The 25,452-nt window shown below is 44.8% G+C and overlaps 1 protein-coding gene across 21 annotated transcripts in view; it reads right to left on the minus strand.

The window, feature by feature from the left end:
- The window catches only part of FHOD3 (formin homology 2 domain containing 3), a 422,036-nt gene that overhangs the window by 213,750 nt on the left and 182,834 nt on the right, over positions 1 to 25,452 (minus strand). For all 21 annotated transcript variants that reach the window (XM_039842750.1, XM_039842871.1, XM_039842880.1 and 18 more), the window contains exon 5: positions 23,947 to 24,052. In XM_039842750.1, the coding sequence (XP_039698684.1) occupies positions 23,947 to 24,052 (106 nt within the window). The remainder of the gene's footprint in view (positions 1 to 23,946; positions 24,053 to 25,452) is intronic.

Below are 25,452 nucleotides of genomic sequence, written 5' to 3' on the forward strand. Positions count from 1 at the left end.
TAATACAATTCCAACTCTGATGGTGACCCTGGGTGGGGACCAGTACCTCCAAAGACCAGATGCAGGAACGTCCCTTCCTCCACATCACTCCGTGCTCTGTGCTCTGGCACCCACCTTGTCTCCGCCCCACCTGGCCTTGAGAGACTGCCCACCTTTGTCACTACTGGAAACACAGCACAGTATTACCAGAGACGGGAAGGGGGACCACACCCTGACTTAGCTGTGGATCTATCACCCCTTAATTCCACAACAGGACTGTGACCACTGTCTTTGGGTACCTGAAGGGCTGTCACTGGAACGGGAACTAGAGCTGCTTCATGTCCCACATCTAGGGCCAAAAGGAGGATGTTACAATGGTGCAGATTCAAGAAGGAAGGACTTTCGCTAGTCAGAAGTGTCCGAAAATAGGATGGGTCACCACTCCAGGGGTAATAAGTTTCCTTTCACTAAAGGTAAGAGACCGAGTAATCATGGATGCGGAATTAGTCCAGATGGCCCTATACTTCTGGTGTTCTTACCACTAATGGGGAAAATATTTCTCAACAGGCATTTTAGATATATCACACTATTCAGTTTTCCCTTCTCCACTCCTATCTACCACGCATGCAACACATTTACACACAGGATCCTCTGCTATCAGATTTCTTTAACTTGCAATTTCTCTGTAGGCCCTGGAAGGCACACCAGGCTGTGCCATGCTTCCCTCAACAACTAAGACATTTAGGTTGTCTTCCCAGAGTACCTCTATGAGGTGCCAGCCACCATGATGTAGCCAACAACTCACTCACTGATACCTCGGTCCACCTCATCTCCACAGTGATCACAGTTTTCTTTCCTTGTGAAGCTTATCCCAAGACCATTGGCAAGGCCTTTGGATCTTTTCTGGAGCCATTGGGTATATAACAGCAGCTTGCAGCACTGAACTCATTCTATGCCATCCCAGAGCCACAACTAACAGTCCGTTTTGAAGACAAGCACTTCTGAGCAGGAACTGTTTCAGCAACATGCCTCATAAAGAGGAGACGCTCAGTAAATATTCAGGGAAGACAAGGTAACCTTTAGGACCTGCGAAGCCTTCTTCTCTACTCCTAGTCTGTCCCTTCTTCGAGATATGCCAGTAGCAGAGCAAGCATCTCTAGAGCCCTATGTGCCAGAATGAATCTAAGTGCATCATACGCATACATTCATTCAATCCTATAGCAACCCATAAAGGGAATACTTGTATTATCCCATTTATAAATCAGGAAACTATGCCTTTGAAAATTTCAAGTTCTTAGTACTAAAACCTGGTCATTTATCTGCCATAAGTGGCCCATTTCAAGTCCTAAAGTCCTCCAGAGCTTTCCGTTTTCACTGATGAATCGCCAGCATTCCCACCTCACCTGTGACTTGAGTACTCGGAGGGCAGGTCCACTCTAGTTGGCATCCTAGGTCCCTGAGGGTCTGCCCTTGGTTTGCTGGGACAACTCAGTCCTCGGGGCTTCTTCCCACCTCTCTGACCATTTGCTCTCTGCTCCCTAGTGGCCTCTGGTTTCTTCCTGCACCCGCTGCAGCCTAGAGCTGCCAGGCTGTGCCCTTGCCCTTGCTTCTCACTGTTGAGTACCACATGCAGAGTTCCTGCTTACCTTGGGCCTGATGACAACTTCAGCGGGCCCTGTGCTAAATCACTCACACACCTACCCCGCCAATTCTCAGCAATCCTCAGGACACAGAGGCAGCGCCATTCACCAAAGTTGAGAGCCCAGGCTGGCAGGGCTGGAGTCACCCTCAAGGCCCATACCCTGCCTCTCCATCACCTAGGAAAGCTTGATGGTGCCCAAATCCACAAGCCTGTTTCAACTTCTCTCTTGAGTTTTAGACTCAGATATCTGACGGCCTGCTGACAATTCCATGTAAATGTCTCTAAGCAACTCCAACTCAAATGCACCCCCAAACTGCTCTCCTTACTGCCCTCTCTGCCTCATTTAGTGGTATCACTCCGTGCCTTATTATTCAGGCTTGGCACCTATTAGTCACCTGATGCCACCCTCACCATAAGCCCCATAGCAGCAGACACTGATGCTTTCACCTCCTGTTTGGAGAGAAAGCTGCCCCCTCCCCCATGCCCTCGGCCAGGGCCTTCTCTCTTACCTACCACCATGTTTGCTCTCCCCCTCCCACTGCCACAGTCCCACGGTGATCTCCCCAGACCAGATCTGGACCACGCCCCCTTCCACCCAGATGCTCTCATTCTCCTGCTCTCCCCTCCCAGTCCCAGCTCCTCTGTGGGATGTCCAACGGCCTGCACCATCAGGCCTGGCCCTGCCTCCAGCACCAGTGCACCTCACTGCTGCTCTGGTCACCCTACAGCCGGAAGGTTTTGGTAGGCTTTATACTGTCCCTTGTCCTTGTGCTTTTATTTCCTTATCTCCTTGCCAATCATTATCATACAGGTCTCCCTCCCTCTCCCTTCCTTACCCCTCCCCCCAGCCCCAGACTTGCTTGTTACGATGTCTTCCCTGCTCCCCTCCTCACCTGAGCTGGGAGAGCTGCCACTTCAGGCTCACAACACCCCCTGGGGGATTCTGCTGTTCCAACACTGACCCCCTGGGGATGAGAGGGTGGACTTTTGCTGTATCTGTTTCCCCAGCCAGATGGTACTGGTGGGGCTTTATCTTATTTCTTTATCTCCAGGTCCAGCCCTCAGCAGGCTCTCAATAAATGTCTCTGAATTAATTTCAGCACTACAGTACCTTGCCTAGAAGCTTCTGCATTGCATAATTCATTTAGGCCAGAGATTTTTTCAATTGCACCCCTACAGCACCCCACCCACCCTGGAACCCTGGTCCACCTCCTGTTGCAGAGAACTGCCTCCTCACTTGAGGTACCCAAATCTGGCTGCTGCTGATGCAACATTCTTGAACCAATGGCAGAATGAATGAGATCAGGCAATAGAAGAGTATCTTTAATTGTATCTCTACAACTAGTGAAAAAAATCGAACCCCATGCCTGGATCTAAAAGACAACTTTCCGCTCTCTCCCTCTCCCTAACTTATCTTTTCCCCAATCCTTTCCTATTCCTTTGGCACCGGGAGCATGTGGGCATGAAGACTAAACACACAGGACTCCTGAGTAACAATGGCATGGTGGCCGAGGGTGGCCACTCACAGGAGGGCTGCTTCAGGGGAAACACAAAGCATTTCCACTCCGGAGCCAGGGTCCAGGCTCTTGAAGTGGATAAACAGGTGAGGACAGCAACTGCTCCAGAGTCCAACCCTTGACCACAGGCACAAACCTAGACCCTAAATGACAGTACTTAGGGAGGAGGCGCGACACTGTGCAGAGGACGCACGGGTCAGCATCACATGCGGCGGGGTCTTTCCAAAGCCCCCATCACCAAGGAAACCCTGGTGGGAAGCCCACGAAGCAGCACCATGCCCTGGGTGGTGAGATGGCCACCCTGGCGGAGCCTGTCACGGAGGGGCTTGAACGACAGGATGAAACTGCTCTTCAGCTCATCTAAAGCCTTCTGACCTTTCAGTTTTAACAGAACCTTTCTCAAAAGAACATTTACACGCAAGACTGAAATATAAAACAGACCAAAGTGGAGCTCTGTGGTTGAAGTGGGGATGCTTTTCCTGCTTCCAGTTGGGGACTGAGATCCTAGGGTTTGTGGAGTAACATGTGCAAACCTGTTCCCTCATACAAATGGGAGTCGGGGCAGCACTGAAGACCACTCACAGAGGTTCTGGTGAAAGTTTTGGTTCCCAGTCTCCCACCAGGAGCAGAGGAGGTGAGAGCCTCAGAAGTGTTTCCGGTGGGGAAGGAAAACCACGAGGTACCTCTGCCAAGCAGAGAACAAGACCAGGAACTGTGGCAGCTCCTTCTACCAGCCATGGCACCCCAAGGATGCCTCAGCTGGTCACCCTCACACAAGAGCCTGCGAAAGCCACTGGGGGTCTCTCCCTTTCCTGCCTTCTCTCTTCTATAGGAGGAAGGGGGACTGGAGGAAAGTGGCTGGGGGAAGAGGAGGGTGAGGGCCCTGGCGTTTCCCAAACACACAGACCAAGACTCAAGACTTTCCAAACCGTGGCTATCATTGCTATACATACACGGAAAACCTGCTGAGAAGTAAGACACTCCATACTTTAGCGTACTTTAAGCCTTAAAATTACAGAGCCTCGCTTACGTCTCAAATTATAGTTATAGAGAATAAACAGTCGGGGCAGGATTTGGAGCGTGGGAGGAATTCAGGGGTTTCCTACACTGATGTCATAACAACCACAAGGTAGGAAGCTACTCCCAGGGCAGAGACAGGAGCAGGCGGGCAGCAAGGCCACGGGGGGACATGAGAGCAGAGCAAAAGGCAGGGACCAGCCCTTCTTCGAAGTTCAAGGCCTGGTGCAAGGACACAGGGAACGCAGAGGGGCTGGGCAGAGCCGCACATGGCACACATGGGAAATCCTGTGAGGAGCCAGCTGTGGGCAAACAGCTCTGCTTTGGGGCGTGTGACCGAGCACACAGTGGGCTGTAGACAGCTAAAGATGAGGGTCATGGGCTGGATTAAGAGTCAACCCCGGAGATTTCCATTTTGCAGACATTTTCCTGACTTACATTGGTTTCTAACCTGTTCCTCTAAGTTCTGTTGCATCAGCAGGGCATTCAAGGCACAATTTCTTAATATCGAACAGGCTCCTTATAAACCAAGGAGTTTGTGTAACCTAATGTGCTGTATCTGTCACTCCTACTGACACGAGAGGCACTTTTCAGTGATTCAGGAAGGGAGGGAGGAAGGGGCTAGCTAGGGAGGACACAGGACAGGGCGAGGGTCCCAAAGACCTCAGTGTCATGTGACAATGACCACCGAAATAAGTCACGGCTGAAAGAAAAAGCAAAGGGACAAATTTGAAAGCAAGGTCAGCAATAAGAAAAACTTCACTGAGAAGGAGTGAGGTATGGCTTTGTCAGCTGCGAGGCCGTGGACCAGTCATCTCAACCCTCTGGACCCTGATGGGTGCTATGAGAAGGTCCAACTAAGGTACCTTCCAGCTCTGACATCCTGCATCTGGGCAGGCCAGCCACTGGATGGGACACTGAACTAGAACAGCCATGCTCATGGAGGCAAGGCCCTGGGGGCCGATGGAAATAGGCCAAGGAAAAGTCTCTTCCCAGCCCAAAGACTCCAGTACTAGGGTCACCAGCCATCTCAGTTAAATGACCACTCACCACAGGGGCCTCAGGGAGAAAAAGACTCAGAATCAAAGCCCCAACCACTGAGAAGCAACCCCCTGTGAAGTCAAGACGCCTGTGTTCGGTAGCAGCAGTTCTGACTCGGGCCGGGAAACACACAGCATGTTATGGAATAAACATAAAAACTCCCTCGACCCGGCAATTCCACTCCTCTGTTACGCTCTAGAGAAATTCCCACCCATGCACAAGGAAACCCAAGAATGTGCATTGTTTACAAATCCAAAAAGTTGGACATAACCTAAACGTGGACCAACCTGAGAACCAATCAATAATTGCAATGCAATCGAACAACGGAACATTCCTCAGAAGTGAAAATGAACAGGCGGGGCCACTTTAGCCGTCGGATGAATCTCACATCGTTACGTTCACGCGTCCTTTCAACGAGCACTCACACAGCGAGACTCTGTGTTGAGGTGCTGTTCTAGCCAGTGAGACACTTGATTGAACAAAAGGGATGAAGGAAATCCTTGTCTTAGTAGTGGGACAGAGAAAAGAAACCACCACCAATTAACAATGTAGTATGGCAGGCTATGTCGCCCCCTACAGAGAAGCATGAAGCAAGGAAGAGCGGGGTACAGAGGGGGTGCTATTGTAAGCAGCGCTCAGGAAAGGCCAGATCGCATACTGGTTGATGCTTCTTATCTCAAGCTGAGCAGTGGGTGCATGTGGGTTGTTTTTATTACTCCTTATGCCTTTATAAGTTTGATATATTTCAAAATAATTTTAACTACCACTAAGATTCATAAGGGAAGTAATTAATAGATGAGAGTATAGACAGTCTCTCACCATAAACTTAAATATGCCCCATCCTCATGATACTGAGTCATCTGTCCACACCCATCCCCCACACATACAGCCTAGTGTACACCTGGGGTGGGGGGTGCTGCGCCCTGGCAGAGGCACCTCGAGTCCCTTATGCCTTCAGTGGGTGTGGGCACAGATATTGCAGGCCACAGTTCCTGTCTCCCACCCCACATAACCAAACCTCTCACGGAGGGAGGCTGGCATCTCTCAGGAAGCAGAGGCTCTCAAGTTCAAAAGCAATGCTCCCAGAATTGACCCAATCCTTGTAGTGTCTGTTGCCACAGAGCCCTGTGGGGAACCTTGTCAGAGATCTGACTTCCAATGTTGGACAACGGGTCCCCACTCCAAATTATACAGGCTTCTCAGGGTTTAGATTGCCTTAGCATTTTCACACCTTTAAAACACGTGATATGAAAATATTCCCCAAAACTTATGTCTCTTTAGCTTTCCAAATTGAAAAGAAAAATCAGAAAACAAGATGCACTTATTCCCAGCATTTTCCCCCTGGAAACATAAAGTAACTGAAGTAGACCTCTCCTAAATCCTAATCAGGAATATAATAGAAAAAGATATGGCCACTGCACCACTGTAGAATACTAGTAGTCAGCTAAACAAAAAGCAGCAGACAAAAATCAAATGTCAAATTCTATCAGGATGGTAAGGAATCTGAATTTAAACCCATCTGTCCTTGAATGCTGCCACATTTCCAGAACAACCGCAGCAACTTCTCACCTATAGGATTTTCAGAGCTAAACATTCTGGTGTTTAGCTATATCGAGAGAAGCAACATCCAAAGCCAGTCTGAGTATCACCAACAGCTATATCAATTAATAAAACTCCAGGTAAGCAATCTGCCTCCAGAGACCCTCTTTATAGCAAATGATGGGGATGTGTGCTTGGGATCAGAGTCCGCCTGGAGAGTATAAGGAATTTGCTGTGATGTGCCGCATTCTGTCCAGCTGACAGCAATCCATCAGCAGGGCAGTAAGTATTCGAGAAGCAAGGTGAGTGGCACAGCATGTTGGCACAGAAGCAGGTGTAGAAATAGGAGATGTAATGTACACAAGACCAGCTTTCTTAAAGGGCAGAAGCTATACAACGAAGTAACTTTTTCTCAGCACCCAAAACCTTCAAGGTATAATCTGACAAAATAACCATGTTCCCTTGTTAATACTATAAGAAGTCTAGTTAACAAGGAAAGCCAAAGGCATTCAGCTCTGCATATGGTCCTGGCTTTGTATAAACACTGAGCATATGAGATCACCCGCCCCCAGAGGACCATGGGGTAAGCTTCCTACACTACTTGAGGCTAAAAGGGAAAGCCAGAGAGAGACGGGAGACTCCGGCTCAGATACCCAGGCTAGGGTGCTTGTAACAAAGAGGAGAGTGCCAGGACATTCTGCACTGCCCTTTGGCTCTCTCACCTCTGCGCCCTTGGCTCAGGGAAAAAGTGAGCAACAGAAGGGCAGACTTTATCCCTGAGAAACACAGGGCTCTGATCAAGAATGCAGACTGCTCTTTTCTCACCAAACCATTCCAAATGCCCAGAATGGCGCTAATTATTTCAGGTTCCCATTATCTAATACGGCAAATTGCATGGGACAAGCCAAGAATGCTGAGGTTCCACCTAACCGTCCACATGTACACAGACATGGCTTTGGCTAGGATCACAGCCTTCTCTTGCAGGTCTTTCCTTCTCTTTCTCTTGCCTTTCATTCTAAGACCTCTCTGCCCTGTCCTTGTTGCCTAGATTTGTTCTCCCCTCGGCATCTTCTGGACAATAGTCAATTACTCTACTGAAGCATCTAGCAAACACTAGACACTGCATGAGGTGCCTGCTCAGAGTGGGACAAGGGGGACCCACGTGTGAATAAGAAAGAGTGTCGTCAGGGAAAAGGACGAGCGGAAAAATGGTTATGTATATTCTGTGGGGTAAGAAAGCCACATCCCCCTCCCCAACCCCCCGCCAACTCAGAAGGCTTTAGGAAAGGCCCTGCCCCGTGGAAGGCATCATAGAAACGGTATCACAGGACTTCAACTGATAAAAGAGAAACCCTACAGTAAGCCAAGGAGAAGGCGGCAAAGGGTCAGTGTCGGCAAAGCAAAGAGGTCAAGTGCACAGTAGCCAGATGCTTCCACATAGCTCAGCTGTATGTATACCCCAGCAGGGTGGAGCCTGTCCTCCTCCCTCGGCGATACAAATGTCTGTCTTCTCACTTCCCTTGCCACACGCCAAGCAAATGAATATGCCCTGTGTCCAGTCTACATGCTGAGGCCAAAAGGTGCTCATAATGGTAAGTTTCAGGAGATACCACCGCATTCAGGTGACAGAAGACCCAGAAGCTGACACAGAGGCTGGGGAAGCTCTTACATGCTCACCACCTTTACTGTCAGCCCCATAGGGAAAAAAACATCCCAAAGCCATTTCCCTGTGCAGTGTCCCACAACCGACAAGCCTGTAAAGAAGCACTAGTTTCGTTCAAGGTTATAGGACAGGTTCTACTGCTATCATCTCTCAAGATTTGGCAAATGAGAGAACACTCACAAGGTACTTGCAGTACCTTTTAAATAAATCTTTTATGAGAAAATACACATATTTCTCAATGCAGGACTAGTCAGAAAACTGAATTTAGATCAGATGATTCAGATGATGATATGCCTCTCCCGTTTGGCTTAAAGAGTACAACAGCCACCACCTTGTTCACACGCTGACCAGGCACAGCTCCCAGGGGAATAGTCAGAAGGGTCGTAAGCAGGAAAATGCTTCCAGGAACCCTCCAGGAACCTGAGTACCAGAAGAGCAGCCAGTCAGCCACTGTTCCCTTCCCTATTGCCACAGCATCCAGATGCATTCTCCACAGAATATCTGCTTATCCATCCAGGTGGGTAGTGACAGTACTTCTTAATAGGTCTGTAGGGTTACTGCTAAATCAACTGTTATTTACAAAAGGGTCAGCCATTTTCAGTTCCAAGCACCTTTCACATCAGGACTACAACTGATATAAGAGAGATACTGTAATCTACATGGAATTCAGAAATAAAACCATAAAATTACACATTTCCTTTCTTTTCAAGTCTGATAATGCCTAGGGATCTTTGTGCTGTGTTTTGCCTACATGAGAATGAACAGTTAATTCAAGTACCACATTTCATGTTTTATGAAATTCCCATGAAACATGATACATTAAGCTGATTCTACTGAAAAAAGAAAGTTGAATTATGAAAAGCAAACATCTTGAATGACTGAGGAACGAATAACTGAAAAACAGTTTCCTGTGTCTTTGAAATGGATGATCTAGGATTGAACTACTTAAAATTTATCGACCATCTTTGAAAACATAATGCTGATGCAAGAAAAGTTGAGAGAAAAAAACAGGATTTCAGGATTTTCATCCAAAACCTAACTTAATACAGTGTTTTTCTGTATATCCATCTTTTCTTGGTGGCTCTTATCCTAAGGCCACTGCCAAGTTCCTTGTGGTGAGGGGCCTCAGCTGGAGCCCTCCCCCTCCCACTGCCGTTCTTTGCACAGGGCACGGGCTGAATGCGTGAATGCGTGAATGCGTGAATGCGTGAACACGTGAAGGGGCGGACGGTGGACAGGCAGAGAAAAACGAGCAAAAGCCATCCCTGAAGAGAAGCCGGACTTGCCCCAGAGCCCTCATGCCCCTGTTACCCATCTCTAATTCACAGGCAAGATAACCCAAGATAACCCACGTGTCTGTTTACCAATTTCCCTTCTTTTCCTAAAACTCAGCAGTCTTTAGAACACTGCCAGTTCTCTCATGACACGGACATACTGGAAATACTGAATTTTCTTCTGCATCTCCTTCTCCTTCAGTTTCTCATTTGTGTGCAGGAGACAGCCCTGTAATTGCGTGGGTGTGGATGTCACCAAAGTTGAGAGAGTAAGCACCACCCAAGTGAGGGGTCTAAGCAGACCGCATGAGAGGATTACACAACATCAGCAGGGACGTGGAGGAGAATCCAGCTTGGATGGATGGCATGTGGCTGTCTAAGAAGCCCAGGAATAAAATTAGAAGTTGCTGCCTTCATGAAACCTTCCCTTAAACCCTCACCAAAGACCTCTGCCTCTTCTGAGGTCACACAGCATTTTGTACCAACTTTAGCATGTCCAGATGGTTTTGTATGGCAATTCTTTGTATGTAACTGCTCTCGTTTTCTATTGCTGTATAATAAATTACCACAAATTTAGCAGCTTAAAAAAAAACACACGTTATCCCACAATTTCCATGGGGCAGGAGTCCAGGCACAGTTTAGCTGGGTCCTCTGCTCAGGGTCTCACAAGGCTGCAATCAAGGTGTCAGATGGGGCTGTGGTCCCATCTGAGGCTTGGGGTCCCCTTCCAAGCTTATGTGGGTTTTGGCAGCATTCATTTCCTTGCAGCTGTAGAACTCATAGCAAGTTGCTTCTTCAAGGTCAGCAGAAGAGAGTGTCTCTGATTTTTAGACTCTTTTTTTAAGGGTTCACCTGTTTAGGCCTGTCCCATGTAGGATAATCTCCCTTTTAACTGACTCAGATTTGGAACCTTAATTACATCTGCAAAATCCTTTCACCTTTGCCATAAAATGTAACCTAATCACGGTTCTGTGATATTCACAAATCCATCATAATCACAGGTCTCGCCCACACCAAGAGGAGAAGATTACACAGCAGGAGGTGGGAATCCTTTGGGCCATCTTAGAATTATGCCTACAACAGTAAGCATGGCACTTCCTCTACTATAGTATAAGTTCACTTCTCATAGCACTTTATTCTTAGATTTAACAGCTTAACTTGGAATTGTTTAGTTTGTATTGTACTCTGCTACCCTACTCTCACATCCCAAAGTGACTGACTCATGTAAGGCAATCACATCGCACTCACTGATGAATGAATGATATAGCCTACCCATCTTTATTTATTGAGAGCTTCAACCACAGGAAAGTTGGGGCCACAACTGACAAAAAGCAATAAAATCTAAAATTTGAAGAAGGTCAATCTTTATGTAACTAACCCTCCAATTAAGACCTGGAAGAGTTAGGAAAAGACACAAAGAAGATCTGGAAAGGAGGATATGGGGAAGCAAGATGCACGCGAGGAGAGAAACCATTTAGACCATGGCGGTAGTGGGGGTAGATAGCAGGAAATCAGCAAAGTGAGGCAGCCCTGCCTGTGGGCAACTCTCCTCATGGCTACCAACCTGCTTCTCCAGCACCACCTAGGTTTGATCAATGAGTCCAACCCTATGGCTCCCAGTCCTGCAAAGGTTTAAGGGGAGAAGAAGCAAACCTCCTGACTTCGCCATGTACATACGACTTCCTGGATACATACACCAACCACTCACCCTGCTAATCCTTCAAAATTCTGCAGACCAACATGAACGCCAGCGCCTTAATTACTGAGTTTAGCCACCTTCCTTTTTCGGTGAACTGACTGGGCTCTACATGTCATGTAACCAGATGGCCTTCTCTGAAGCTAAAACAGGACAATATATGCTTGGTGATAGTCCGGGGGATCTTATAGCAACTAAGAACATAAAGAAGGAGGAGAGCCAAACAGTTCTGCTTTTAATCCCTCTGCTTTTTCTAATTTTACTTAGAATCGCAGAATCTTAGAGTTAGAAGGGACCTAAGAGGTCATCCCGTTGCACACTACCCCAAGCCTTGCAGCCCTAGCAGGTCACCTGGTCCCTGCTGGAGCATTCCCAGTGCAAAGCAGTGTGTTCTGTGGTTGGAAAACTAACTGCCACGCACCTGTCTGAAATCAACTCGACGAGCATTCTGAAAATGACTAATATCCCCCCAGAATAAGCAAACACCATATATGGCATTCCTGCTCTCACTCCCCACCTCTCAGGCTGCTGACAGACATCACCAATCAGTCGTGGCACTCTTTCCTGCTGATGCTGGATGTGGCTTCAGAATCCTCAACAGAATGCTCCAGAAAGTCACCACCGATCAGTTTATGTTGGCTAAAGAAATAAACTAATTTTCCAACTGTGTTCTTGCAGCTTGTCTTCAGTCAAAAACCACTTTCCTATAACTCTTACTCATTGCTCCTAGTCTGCCTTCAAAAGCAACAAGTTTGTCTCTTCCTCCAAAAACAACCCCTACGTATCTAACTACATCTAAACTTATCCCCCCTTAAACTCTTGCAGGCTCAAGCCCAGCCCCAAGGACCAGGTGACCTGGGCAGGAAAGGGTAGCACTCTTTTCTGGAATGATCAGGGTGACCTAGTAGTGTGCCAGGGAAATCCAGAGCCAAAAAGGCCCTGGGGTTGAGTGTGTGCAGTGGCGGCCATGCAATACTATTCTTCCTGCAGGAACTGGCTCCACAAATGAGTCAGGCCAACCTAGCTCAGGAGTGGCTTCGGGGGAGTCCATTTTTAAGGAACTGGGGAAAGGAAAGGCGGGGAAAAGGAAGTAAGGGATGATGTGGTTGAGATCATGAGGACACTGAAAATCAAATCAAATGAAAACGCTTCCCATCACACGTCATCATTTACGGCTGTCTCCCCATTCCACATCTCCTGACCATGCATGTCCAGTCCTCAGTATAAAGTATGTGCTTACCCACAATCACTCAGAAAACACTCAATAAGACCCAGACCGAGCTCTGGGACATGGCTTTATGCATTCCCTACACACTCATTCATTCACTTAATTTTTTTAATCAAATAGCTATTGAATATCTTTGAGGCATCAAGGAGCAGGCTGAAGCTGGGGCCACAAAGGTTATGACGACAAGTCCTGCCACCAAGGAAATCATGATCCATCTGTTTCAGAGACAGGTAAATAATGTATTGTTACAGAACATGCTATACAGTATAATCCATTTTCGTATATATTTTATCTGTAGAAATCATGACATATATACCATCTTAATCTACTGGACCAGCAAAATTATCAAAAAGAAAATTCAGTAATTTGGCATTTTTTTCTAAGTCCCCAAAACAAATCAACATGGGCTATAGTGCCTCAGAAACAAAAAGATCTGGTGAGGTAAAGATTCAGATTAGCAAATCCAGGGTCTCTCAAGTTCTCAATACAAACCAGCCACTTCCTCAGGTATCATGAGTTCTCCTCCTTACAGACATCCTAACATTCATCTATTCTCTCAGCCAATTTTTGCTGAGCTCCTAAAATGTGCCTGGCATCAAGAATGGAAACTGACATGCAGGCAGCCAAATATGGTAGAAGGAATTAGCCTAGGGTCTCTGGCTCATAGTGTATGCTCAACAAATATTTATTATCAGTGAAGTAAGTGTCAAGACCAGGGTATACACAGAGGGCCAAAATATCGAGGGGCAAGGGAAGGTATCCTGGAGAATATGGTATCTAAGCCCCATTGTGAAGACAAGCAGGAAGCAAGGGACAAAGTGTGAACCAGGAGAGAAGGGCCTCGTAGGCAGACACCAAGGTTAGCGAGAGGGCTGAAGTGGACTGGACAGATAGACTAGGGCAGGACTGGACAGACACACTAGGGCAGGACTGGACAGACACACTAGGGCAGGCCTGCACAAAATTACAAGGGCTTGTTATTATTCTTGTTGTTGCCATTTGGGGGGAGTCTGCAGACTGACTTGAATTTCTGGAGGGATGTGACTCTATACAGAATGCAAGCTGAAAATTAAAGAAGCATCTAATTTCTTCTAGGAATGAGTCAAGTTAAGATTAAATTATAATTATATTACGTTAAACCATTCGACTTTGCCATTTCTATAGGTAAAAAATGGTCAAATATCAGCAATTTCATATAATTGGGTCTAATAATGCTCCAGGCTGGGGATAATACACAGCTAGGTCTGCCTAGCTGTGTATTGCTTTATAAAGACTGCTCTACACAAAGTATTTCTGTTACTACCTAATGCTTGCTACATTCAACAGTATTAATTGATTTTTACTTTAGAAAAATTAAAACTTGAAAGAAAAAATTATTAATCCTAAGGCAAAGTTACCAACAAATAAGCATTCTGTAATTATAAGGAAAAAATACCTCGAAAGGGGGTAAGAGGGAAAACCAAAATCATGTTTAAAGCTGAAAGTATCTATCTAGAGTTAGAAACTGAAGGCGAATATCCTATTTGCTGCCAAATGTGGTGAGGAGCTCAGAGTCGTGCATGTTGCCTGCCTCACCTGTGGTGTATCCCAGCATGTGACTCTCTCACCTGAGAACCCAGAGGAAAAACAAAAAGCTCTTTGCCCCCTTCGTAGGTCAGGACCTGGCTCTGGCCCTCCCTGACTTCCTCTGGCAGGAGCTCTCTCGCCCACCTGGCAACCCACATTCCTGCACATAGCTCGGCAGACTGAGGGGATGTCAGGTCACAAACCACAAGCAATGATGATTCAGATAATTTGGCACTTCCAGAAAAAAACAACATAACAAGAAGCTTCCAAACCACCTTCCTACCAATCTACCCAAAAGACCCACAAGAAGCATAATTGGAGAAGAGATTCCACGAGCCTTGAGACTAGGAGTAGCCAACCACATACCACTGACTCTGAGGGTCCAGCTGAATACACCAGAGACTACAGCAGGCCCATGAGAAACACTGGGCCCAGGTCCCAGCTCCCAGCTCCCTGTCCTGGGAAACGCGGTGCTGCAGAAATAAGAAAGTTGGGCAAGTCTATGGTACCCCATGGTCCGAGCGGGAAAAGGGAGAAACGTGAACTGCCCCAGCATGAGTCCAGTTTTGGCCCCTGTGGCCGAACAGGCTGGAAGATGGACACAGGTACAGCTCTCAGCTATCCTCAGAGCCAGCTTTTAAAGAGGAGTGCAGGTCTGATGCAGTGGGAATGGAGGGGTAGTAAAGGGGCCACAGAGGGAATACCCAGCACATTCAGAATGCCATTTCTGTCACCATGAACCAACAGCAGCAGCAAAAGTGACTCAGCCTCCCTCCCCAATCTAGGCAGACTGTGGCTTCCCTGGCCATGACCAAACCCTTCAGCAGGTCTGCAGCTGGTTCAACCTGGTGGCCACATCCCCAGCTGCGTGCCAAGTGCGTGAACAGAAAGGTCAGGCCGACGTCTAACACACCAGGGCACAGAGAACATTAGATGCCAAAAGCAGAGGTTTCAACAACTATGGGAGAAAGAAAAAACAAACACACACGACATGAAGACCATATCCTCCACGTCTGAGTGGCTCAGCTTCTCCAGCCCTCCCCAAGCCCACAAGCCACAGCTGGTGAATGCCCGAAACTGAAAGACCAAGTCTCCACTGGACATGGACATGCTCCTAGTCCAGTGCTCAAAGGAAGAGTTCAAACATGTAAATACAAGGAAAGGCGGCTAACTCTCCCTCAGAGAAAAGGGACTTTTTTTTCCCCCACAGAAAGCAGAAAAATAATTTATTCCAAAAGATGGCAGAAATAAGAAATTCAAGCTGAAAATATACTTAGGTGTAACTGTGTTGGGGCAGGTCTTCCTATGAACTTGCTCTCTCGTTGGCTGCTGTACTGGAGTCTAATTGTCGTGTGATGGCTTTTAAACACTTTGCTGATTCCCACGTCATGAGCAGGCAGGAGCCATCTTCAAATCCACAGGTTCCAAGACTTACTGTGTTTGCCAAGTGGTTGCCACAACTGAGGAACCCAGGCCCCAAGACACAAGTGCCCCTGACTGAAGCAAAACACACCCAAGATAACATTCCCAAACCAAATTTACAAAATAAACAGGAAAATGACCCAAGAGAATCCTCTCACTCTATCATGTGGTAAATATCAAGGCCCGATTCATAAATGAATAAACAAGAAAAAAACAAATACAAAAACTCCACAGGAGGATATGTATAAAATTCTGTAATGAAAGGGAAGGAAATGAACATTGCACACAAGAGTTAGATGAAGAATAAATTCTTGGAAAGGATTTGTCCCAGGACATGGAAGTGCATGCAAGCAATAGTTTTTAATGGTGTCAATTCCTCCCAAATTAATTGACAAATTTAATGCAACAACAACCAAAATTACAAAATACTTTATAAAAATGACTATAAAGTTCATTAGCAAGAATAAGTGTGTCTCAATCACAGGAATGACAAACATTATGAAGAATGATCACCCCGGCCTGGGGTAAATGAGCAGAAATGGAGAACACAGATGGGAGCGTAAATTCACATATCTTTTCTGGAGGGCAATTATTCAACCTAAAACAAGATGAAAGTGTACATATCTTCCAATCCAACAATTCTACTTCTAGGACTTTCACCCTAGGTAATATCCTAATAACTCCCAGAGATTTTTGTGCAAGGATGGTGTGTCAGTCTGCTGGGGCTCCATAGCAAATAGCATAGACTGTGGGGTGTAAGCAACAGATATTTATTTCTCACAGTTCTGGAGGCTGAGTCCAAGGTCAAAGTGTTAGCAGGGTTAGTTTCTTCTGAGGCCTCCCCGCTTGGCTTGTAGATGACCATCTTCACATCGTCTCCCCCTGCACAGGGCTGCACAGGTTTGCTCAGGTCTGTATCTTAGTCTCTTCTTCTTATAAAGATACCAGTCATACTAGATCAAGACCCAATGACTTCATTTTAACTTAATTGCCTCTTTAAAGGTCCTATCTTCAAATACAGTCACATTCTGAAGTATTGAGGGGTTATAACTGCAACATATACATTTTAAATATGCATGATTCAGCCCACAATAGGTGGTTACTGCATTGATATCATTGATTATTATTGAAAATAACTGTCATAGCTACAGTTCAGTACTATTAGACTTTTCTTTAGACTTTTAATTTTCACAACACTCCTATAAAGTAGATATGATCTCCCTTTCACAGGTGAGGAAGCTGCTTTTAAAGAAGTTAAATAATTGTGCCAAGGTCTAGGTGATGTTGAGGTCTAGACAGCTTCCAAGGTCTGTGCTTTCACATCTTTCCCTTCCAGGAAACATGGCTGACGGCATATGCAAAAGACTCCTCATTTTTGTAAAAGGCATGTGCAAAGAAAGCACGTGCACCTGTGTGTCAAAAATGGTGGACATCTTTGTTCAATGGGATTATGGGTGATTTTTATGTTTTTCCTTTTTATGCTGTTTGCTTTCAGACAACTGTGTGTTCACAAATTACATAATAAAAAATGATAAAAAGAATTTCTGTTTTAAGAAAAATATTCACATCACTCAGTTTTTATGCAATTTTTTTTTCAGACATGTCTACCTTAGGCCACCTTTATTCCACTGGCCCTTACCCTCTGACACTTATCTCTGGGCCTCGCCTGGACCTCTCCTTTGACAGGTAGACCCTAAGGACTTTCTGTGGTGGATTCTGAGACTTACAATTCAGAACTGAGATGAAATCCTCACTGTTATCACATTACAAGTTCGATCGCCTACTCTGTTTCTCAAGCTTGGCTGTTCAGACTATAAGACATCACTGTCCATGTGCTGACAGGATGTCTATCCTCAGATGATCATGTAAGGGCTGGGGTTGGAGAGGAGGCAGAAGACAGTGCTGAGCTTTTCAAATACTGAGAAAAGCCAGGGTTCGAGGGTGAGGGGATAAAAAACGTATTCATGTTGGACTTGAGAACCAAGTTTGCAAAGTAGCAGTAACATCACAACTTATGTCCAACTGTAATAAAGCTAGGTTCTTTTACTTCAGACAACTGTAATTCTCATTTCACAGATTGTGATGTCATTAGTCAGAGGTCTCAAACTTATATGCCTATGAGGCACAGAGGCAACAAAGTGGAGTGACCCAGGGGTAAACCAAAGGGAGCCGTGGGGACTGTAGCAAACAGAGCCCATGTGTCCCATGTAAAGGGAGCGGCTTCTTCCAACTCCAGCTAATTGCGGCCACACAACAATGAAGATCCTGTGCAGGTTTAAGCTTTCAGCTTTTCGAGAAAAGCCAGAAATCCATATTTTTATGTCAAATCTCCCCATTTTTAACTGTTCATAATTATTTAAAATATTTTAACACAGTAGACTGGGCAAATGAAATACTGCAGGTTCAGTTTGTGACAGCCAACAGGATTCCCAACTGGGAATAGTCCCTGTCACTCTGACTCAGGAAAAGAAGAGCCATCAAGGGAGGAAGGATGCCATCTGCAACACTGGCCTCAACGCCCCCTGGGGTGGATGACAGCACTACTAGGACACTGGTGCAGTTGTGTCATCCACACCAACGCCGGGCCATACGGCACCATGATTAAACCTAATGTCCTGACTGAGCACAGAAAGCTCACGGCAAGGGGCAGGAGAGAGGAAGGATTCTCCAGGCAGCTGAGGGCACTCCAGGACCAGAGTCAGGGGATCCAGGACAGTCAGGCCAGGCTGTTCGGCAGAAAACACGATAGCCAAGGACTTGACCTCAGCTCAGGAAGTGAGCAGCACCCCCTGCTGTTCCCATCTCTACACTTCGGGGCTAGTTTGAGCTCCTCTCTGCCCTCCCCACATCTATAGTCTGAACTCAACCTCTGCTCTCCACCTTTGCTCTGAAATGCCAAAAATACAAGTACTTTAAGTTCTTCTGAGATGGAGGATGTTGGTTTAATTACTATTTGATCATTCTGTACCACTGCCTGCTAACATAAAATCTCTCTATGCTGTCTGTTATATTTCTGTTCCTGGTGACGTAGATGCCGACAGAAACCATCTGTCCAGAAGTCCTGATCCTTATTAAGAGACTGCCTAATATGCAAGGCCTTTTTTTCCTATAGTGGAATACAGTTAAGTGATATTTGGCAAGGCTTGAGTTGTAGTTTTTCCAAAGAAATCTAAAATCTGGATTAAATCTCTCATTTTTAATGTTGACAACCACTAAAACATTTTTTAAAAACATACTATGGCAGCAAACAAAATACCTGCAGTTGTCTCCTAAAATTAAAGAGTTGAGCTTAAGGAGTTCTAAGATCTTATCCAGCTCCGATAATGACTGAGGTGGTATTTTATGATTAATGGGTAGTTTGTTTTAGGTAAAAGTATCAAATCAAATTTCTCCATGCCAAACTAGCTCTTAAGAGGCAGCTTCTCTTGAGGGACAACCAGAAAAGGTGGCTGGTCTTACTGATTCTCCTTATCTCTTCTCTTCTCCCAATTGCACATAGCATCTATGTGCAATTTCTAAACATATGAGACAAGTGTGATACAACACATAAAATGGGGCATGTGTAGCCCCTTCCAGGAGCTTCTCCAGGGCAGGGATGTATCTTGGTTTCATTGTCACATCCCTGGGACTGACCGACATGGCCCACAGCAAAAGCTCAGTACTTGTTTGGAGAGTTTATGTTTCCAGGAATATACCACTCTAGGTCCGACTTCAATAAGAATAATTGTGAGGAACAAATTCCAGAGTAGATTTATATTGAATACTGACTATCACAAAAAAAATTTCAGATCATTAGCTGTAATCATCCAAGAATAATAAGCCAGATAAATATTATTTCTACATGTTGTACATTTAAGACCTCTTCCCAGGAGCCGTCTCAATTTTTGGAGAGCACTTGGCTACACCGTAACTCAAAACCTATCTTTACCTCTCAGCAGATACATCTTCTACTAAAAGCAACAGATTCTTGGGCCTTAAAAGAAGAGCTGACGGAGGGCTGAGTACAAAAATAAAAATAAATTAAATGAGATCTAGAAGCAGATGTGGAAAGCACAGGGTTCTCCAAATGCACTTGTTTCCTTTGGATCTGGGGACTTGCACATGGTTGCACAGAGTAGAGTTCCTGAGGTAACTTCGTGAGGGCACGCTCTTCCACCTGAACAAGCCGCTCACATTACAGTTTGTAATATGCGTTTTTGGGTTTCTTTATTTTTTTGGTTGTTAACATCCAGAGATGCCTGCTTTATTTCTTACTAGGTGTGTAATGTAGTTTTTTTCAAACACCGTCTTGATCCAACACTGAGCCTGTGGCTAGACGTCCATCAGTTCCTCTTCTCCAGCACCCTATTAATTCCACATCCCCAACCACCTGCCATGTCCAGCTCTTACACTCCAGGCCGTGAGTTCTCACCCTGATCAGCCAGGGCCAGCTTTAGGGCCCACTGAAACAACACAAAGTAGCCAATCCTGAACCTGCTTACCCCATGGAAGCCACAACAAAGATTCTACCTCCTGAGGACCCCCCGTTGGCCCTGAGCGGCCCTGTGTCACATGCTGTATCCTCTCCAAGTAACTGAGTTACAAAGCTGTAACTCTTTCCAGTTTTTCTCGAACTGTCTCTGGCCTTACCACACCTCACCCAAGATAACGTGGTTAAAATATGGTTGGACAAATAAAGAAGTAATTCAAAGGTTATCCTTGATTGGTCTACTGGCTGCCAACAGCTGATCACAACCTAAAAAAACCTACATGATAAGTTTTCCAAAGTCAGGAAGAAGTGATTCAACATGGGGGCTAGGAAAAAATGATAGTTTCCTTTTATAAAAACACAAAAGTCACACCCCAAGAAATCTGTCATTTACAGCCCTCAGAAGGTACTTTCCTGGCATAGATTTCAGTCAAATGCATCAAAATGTGCTGATGTTTGCAGAGTGCCCTGGTTACCCCAATACTTCTGAGACTTAGCTGAAGTGGGGCAGGCATGCAAAGGCATCTCCATACGTGGAAAGCAGGACACCTTCTCGTAACCTCAGTGAGAGTGAGCACTTGATCATTTTCCAGGTAACACATGGTAAGCCTTCTACGGAGGCTACTGGAAAATCAAACTCTGAAGACAAGGTCCAGGTGATGGCAATGAAAATGTGTACTCTCCTCACATGTTAGAAAGAGCTGTCTACTGTAAGGGTCTTCCCTTGGTGGCATTTTCTGCACAGCCAGAGAAGCAGCAAGTAGTTGACAGGGCTCTTCCCTGATTGTGCTTAGGCATTCTGATTCTTAAACATTTGGTAACTGCCTTTGGCACCTTTCTAATACTGATCAGAACACTGCAAATTGTTACTTTAGTGATAAGCATTCCCTAAGGTAGCGAGTATTTTTATATAAAAACCATCTTTCATTGTGAGGAAGGACAAGTCACACAATTCACCATTTGGGACCCTGGGAAGCCATTAATCTTACTCTGCCCCCTGCACGAGCATTTCTTCAGTTTCAGGGAAGCTCTTCAACCAGGCTACTATGTGGCTGCTCACTAGAAGGCTTTCTCAGCATGTGGCAAGCACTGGTAACCCTCAGGTCTCTTGCTGCACCCTCTTAGAGTCCAGGAAACCAGACACAGCAGGTCCTTGAATAACACTGTTTCATTCAATGCCATTTTGTTATAACACTCATGAGATGCCATAGGAACCTAACTCTTGTTTCTATCAACTAGCCTATGGGAAAATAGGTCTCATTACATGTCATTTTGCCACTGTTCTAAGAACCTATCAATGATGTTAAGTGAGGACTTACTATACTCACTCTGCCAGCCTCCCTTGCAGCTATGGCAGTCATGTGATCCAGTTCTAATCCATAGAGGTATGCGAGGGACTTCTGACAAGAATTTTACCTTCCTGATAAAAGGGAGCTGACCACAGCTGGCAGAGCCCTCCCTTCTCCCCAGCCTTATAATGTAGATGAATGTAGATGTTTACACTGATGATTACTCTATAAAAATGCACATATACATTACACTCCTATATAAAGGTTGGAAGAATAAAGATAAACACATAGATTATTATAATATTAATTCTATAGAGGTTCATATGTGTGTACTTTTTAATGTGCACACCCACTGAAGAAAACTTCTTTTTGTAAAGTTAAAAGGATGTATACTTCAAACATAACTATATATATATATATATATATATATATATATATATATACACACACACACACGCGCGTATAGACATATGTGTGTGTGTATATGAATATATGTGTGTGTAAATATATATGTGTATACATGTACATATACATACACACATATGTATATGTATATATGTGTGTATACATATACATATACATATGTGTATGTATACATACATATGTATATATGTATATGTATATATGTGTGTATGTATGTATGTATGTGTGTATATGTATATACATATACATATGTATATATACATATGCACATACATATATGTATATATATGTATACATATATATACATATACGTGTGTGTGTGTGTGTGTGTGTGTGTGTGTGTGTGTATACACACACTCATTTTGGACCCATTGTTCAGAATTAGGCCATTCTAGGTATATTTCCTTCCACATGGTTCAACTTATGAACATCCATAAGTGACCTGAAAAATAAACTAGAGGAAGCTCTCCCACCCTGATTTCTATGCCTTCCCCTACTTGGGATATTAGACCAGAGTAAATGGAATATGAGGATGAGAATCAAGACTTGCTCTGTCTCTTCAGACATAGAAAGACAGCTGCATTTGGAGACATCACAGCAGACAAAGTGTATGGTTAATTTGTCAACACATACCACAAAAGTTTTCATATAAATGTTTAATTATATTGGGGACAGTATCATAAAATTCACCAAAACAATCTCTCTGCCAACAACTTGTAATGAGGATCTACCACACAACCAGGAAAAGATTAAAGGTCAACTCAAGGAGACAACTCCCCCGCCTCGCAAACACCAGGGACTGAAAAACCAGAGGTTGAGAAACTCTTACACGCACATATTTGGCATTTATCAAAATGAATTAAAAAAAAAAACTAACACTGACTTGAAAATACATCCTTTAAAAATTTTTTTTAAGTGAGCCCTAAGTTTCCTCTTTTACTTCTGCCTTTTGTTACAGTGGCTCTCCAGGAACAGGGAAAAGGAAGAAGGTCTCAGAGTTCAATGTGCCAGGTAGCAACACAGAACATAAGGCACCTTCTCAAGTAAAACAAATCAGGAGCCATAGGAGACTGTTCCATTTGGGCTGTCTCATTCAACCAACCATGGACGCTTGACATTAAATCACACGTTTTGTGTGTTTTTCCTTCACCCAAGGGAAAAGAAAAGGAGGGTTTTTTTTTCTTTATATGAACACAGAACACGATGTGGGGTACAGGCACACAGAACACGTTTTTTTCTTTATATGAACACAGAACACGTTGTGAGGTTACAGGCACACAGGGCAGAAGGGGGGACAAAACTTTCTTCAGCCTTGATGTGCCCCAGTGGCTGGTCATGGCCATGCTTGACCACACATTAGAGAAAGTGACTTTATTAGCCGAACGCTCCATTTCCTTGAGTCTTGAATTTTTCAGTTGCAGAATGGAGATGATATTAAACTATATTAAATTTCTCCTTTTATAGGCTAAAACTGTTGATAGCAGAGGTTTCAGATGGTCCAATCTAACAATTCCTGCTTTGTTATTCGTAGGTCTTTTTCACAGGATCAAATAAAATTAGTTTATATGAAGGTGCATAAAAAACTATATGAGAAGAGCATTAACTTTATGAACTGAAACAGTAATCAGTGCTTTGAACTCCACATGTGCATTGCTTTATAAAAAATGAAATTATAAGGTAGATATCAGAGTCATTTTTTATAATGTAAATTCCTGGATGCACCCCAAACCTACCAAGTCAGAGACAAGAGGACCTGGTGAGGACTATGCACTTCTGACAAGCACTCCCAGTGATAACTCGAGTTGGAGAAAATACTTTTTCCAGGAAATAAATTGGCCTCTTTGGTTTTGAGTGGCTCTCTGCTGAAAGGCAAGATTTACCCAAGTCCACTTAATGTGTCTCCTTACCAAATAAGAGAAATTATAAAGAACCTAGAGCATAGTACGTTCTTTTTTCTTAATAACCGGAAGAGATTTCATATGAAAATCAGTAAAATTAACTCAGTCACTAATTACTGAAAATTGACAAAACCTGATGAAGGTGTCATCTTTTGCTACAGGGTGGTTTCATCACCTTACTCCTTAATCCAAGTCTTGTAAAAAGCTCTTATTGAAGTTCCTGTAGGGGACCCCAGATCTCCCTTGTAGCAGGGGCTGGCCGCTCCACAGCCTGTCATACTTACCCCTCAGGATGTAGTTCTGATAGTTCTGGTCTGCCTCAGCTCCCACCTTGATCAAACAGGTCAGACCTTCAGCCACCACAAATTCATGCACCAAATCCTTGTCATCCTGGTGAGAAAGAGGGGTGGGGGGACAAAGAAAGACTTTAAATACCATCCCAGTCCATCCTCCATCCAGGCTGTGCTGTTAAAACTATGTACAAGCCTTTGAAGCCAGACCGACCCCTAAAGACTGTTCTGCTCTATTCAAATGAAGCATCTTAACTGTTGCCAGAGGAATTTTATAACCAATTTTCACATTGTTGTTTGCCAAAGACCAATTATTGCCTTCTGGGCAATCTAATAAAGATAAAGCAAACGAATCCCCTGTCAGGAAAATTTATAGTGTTCTGTTTTTCATTCTTCAGAAATCACCAGGCTCTGCTTCCCCACAGGTCCCTAGGGACTGGCCACATGAAGCTCACTGGGTTTTAACAGGAAACATTTGATAGCAGCACAAATCATCAAGTGAACGATTCAAAGCCTCTCATGTGTCCCAAAGACAGTCCTTAAGGATGGCGGCTCCCAAAATCTTACAAATGGTATCAGAAAGTAAGAAAGCTGCCTCTCCACCTCCTGAGTGGGAGGCAGAGAGCAGAACCAGCCAGTTGTGTATCTGGAGCAGCCACACTACCCCTCAGAACTGCCATTTGCGACAACATGGATGGATCTTGAGAACATCATGCAAAGTGAAATAAGTGAGACAAAAAAAGCTGAGAACCATGATTTCACTCATATGTGGGGTATAAAACTGAAAGCAACAAACAAAAACTCATAGACACAGACAACAGTTTAGTGGTTACCAGAGGGAAAAGGGGTGGGGAAGAGGTAGATAAGGGTAAAGGGGGTCAAATACAGGATGATGAAAGGAGATCTGGTTTTGGGTGGTGAACACATGACGTAATATACATATGGCATATTATTGAATTGTACACTTGAAACCTACATAACTTTATTAACCAATGTCATCCCAATAAATTTAATTTTAAAAATTTGATTTAATTTAATTTAAAAAAAGCGACTTTGGTCTGCCTGCAGACCTGATTGCAGAAGGCAGGACACAGAAGAAGCCTCAGGAGTCATCTACTCGGTGGTTCACAAAGAGGTCACCAGACCCACAGGCAGTGAGAGTGTCACCTGTGAACTTACAGGACAGGAAACTACTGCAGGACCAAGTGACCTGTGCTTACCAAGCCATGCAGGTGATTCTGAAGTGCTCAGATGGGTCTCAATCCTGACTCCTTTACTCCAGGATCATCTGGGAGCTTAGAAAGGAATAGGAAGCAGGACTCTCCTTAGATGGGCTTAAACCAGAATTTCTGGGGTGAGAGAGGCCCGGTCTTTGCTGTTAAAGCCCAGGAAATCCCTAAAGGCCAACCAGTTCAAGAACCAATGATCCAATCCTACCTTCTCCTTACAGATAAAGACTCAAGAGTGGCAAATCTTTGGCCAAGATCACTTATGTCGGGT

This window comes from Pteropus medius, unplaced genomic scaffold (assembly GCF_902729225.1).
Source record: "Pteropus medius unplaced genomic scaffold, Ma_sr-lr_union100, whole genome shotgun sequence".
Lineage (NCBI taxonomy): Eukaryota > Metazoa > Chordata > Mammalia > Chiroptera > Pteropodidae > Pteropus > Pteropus medius.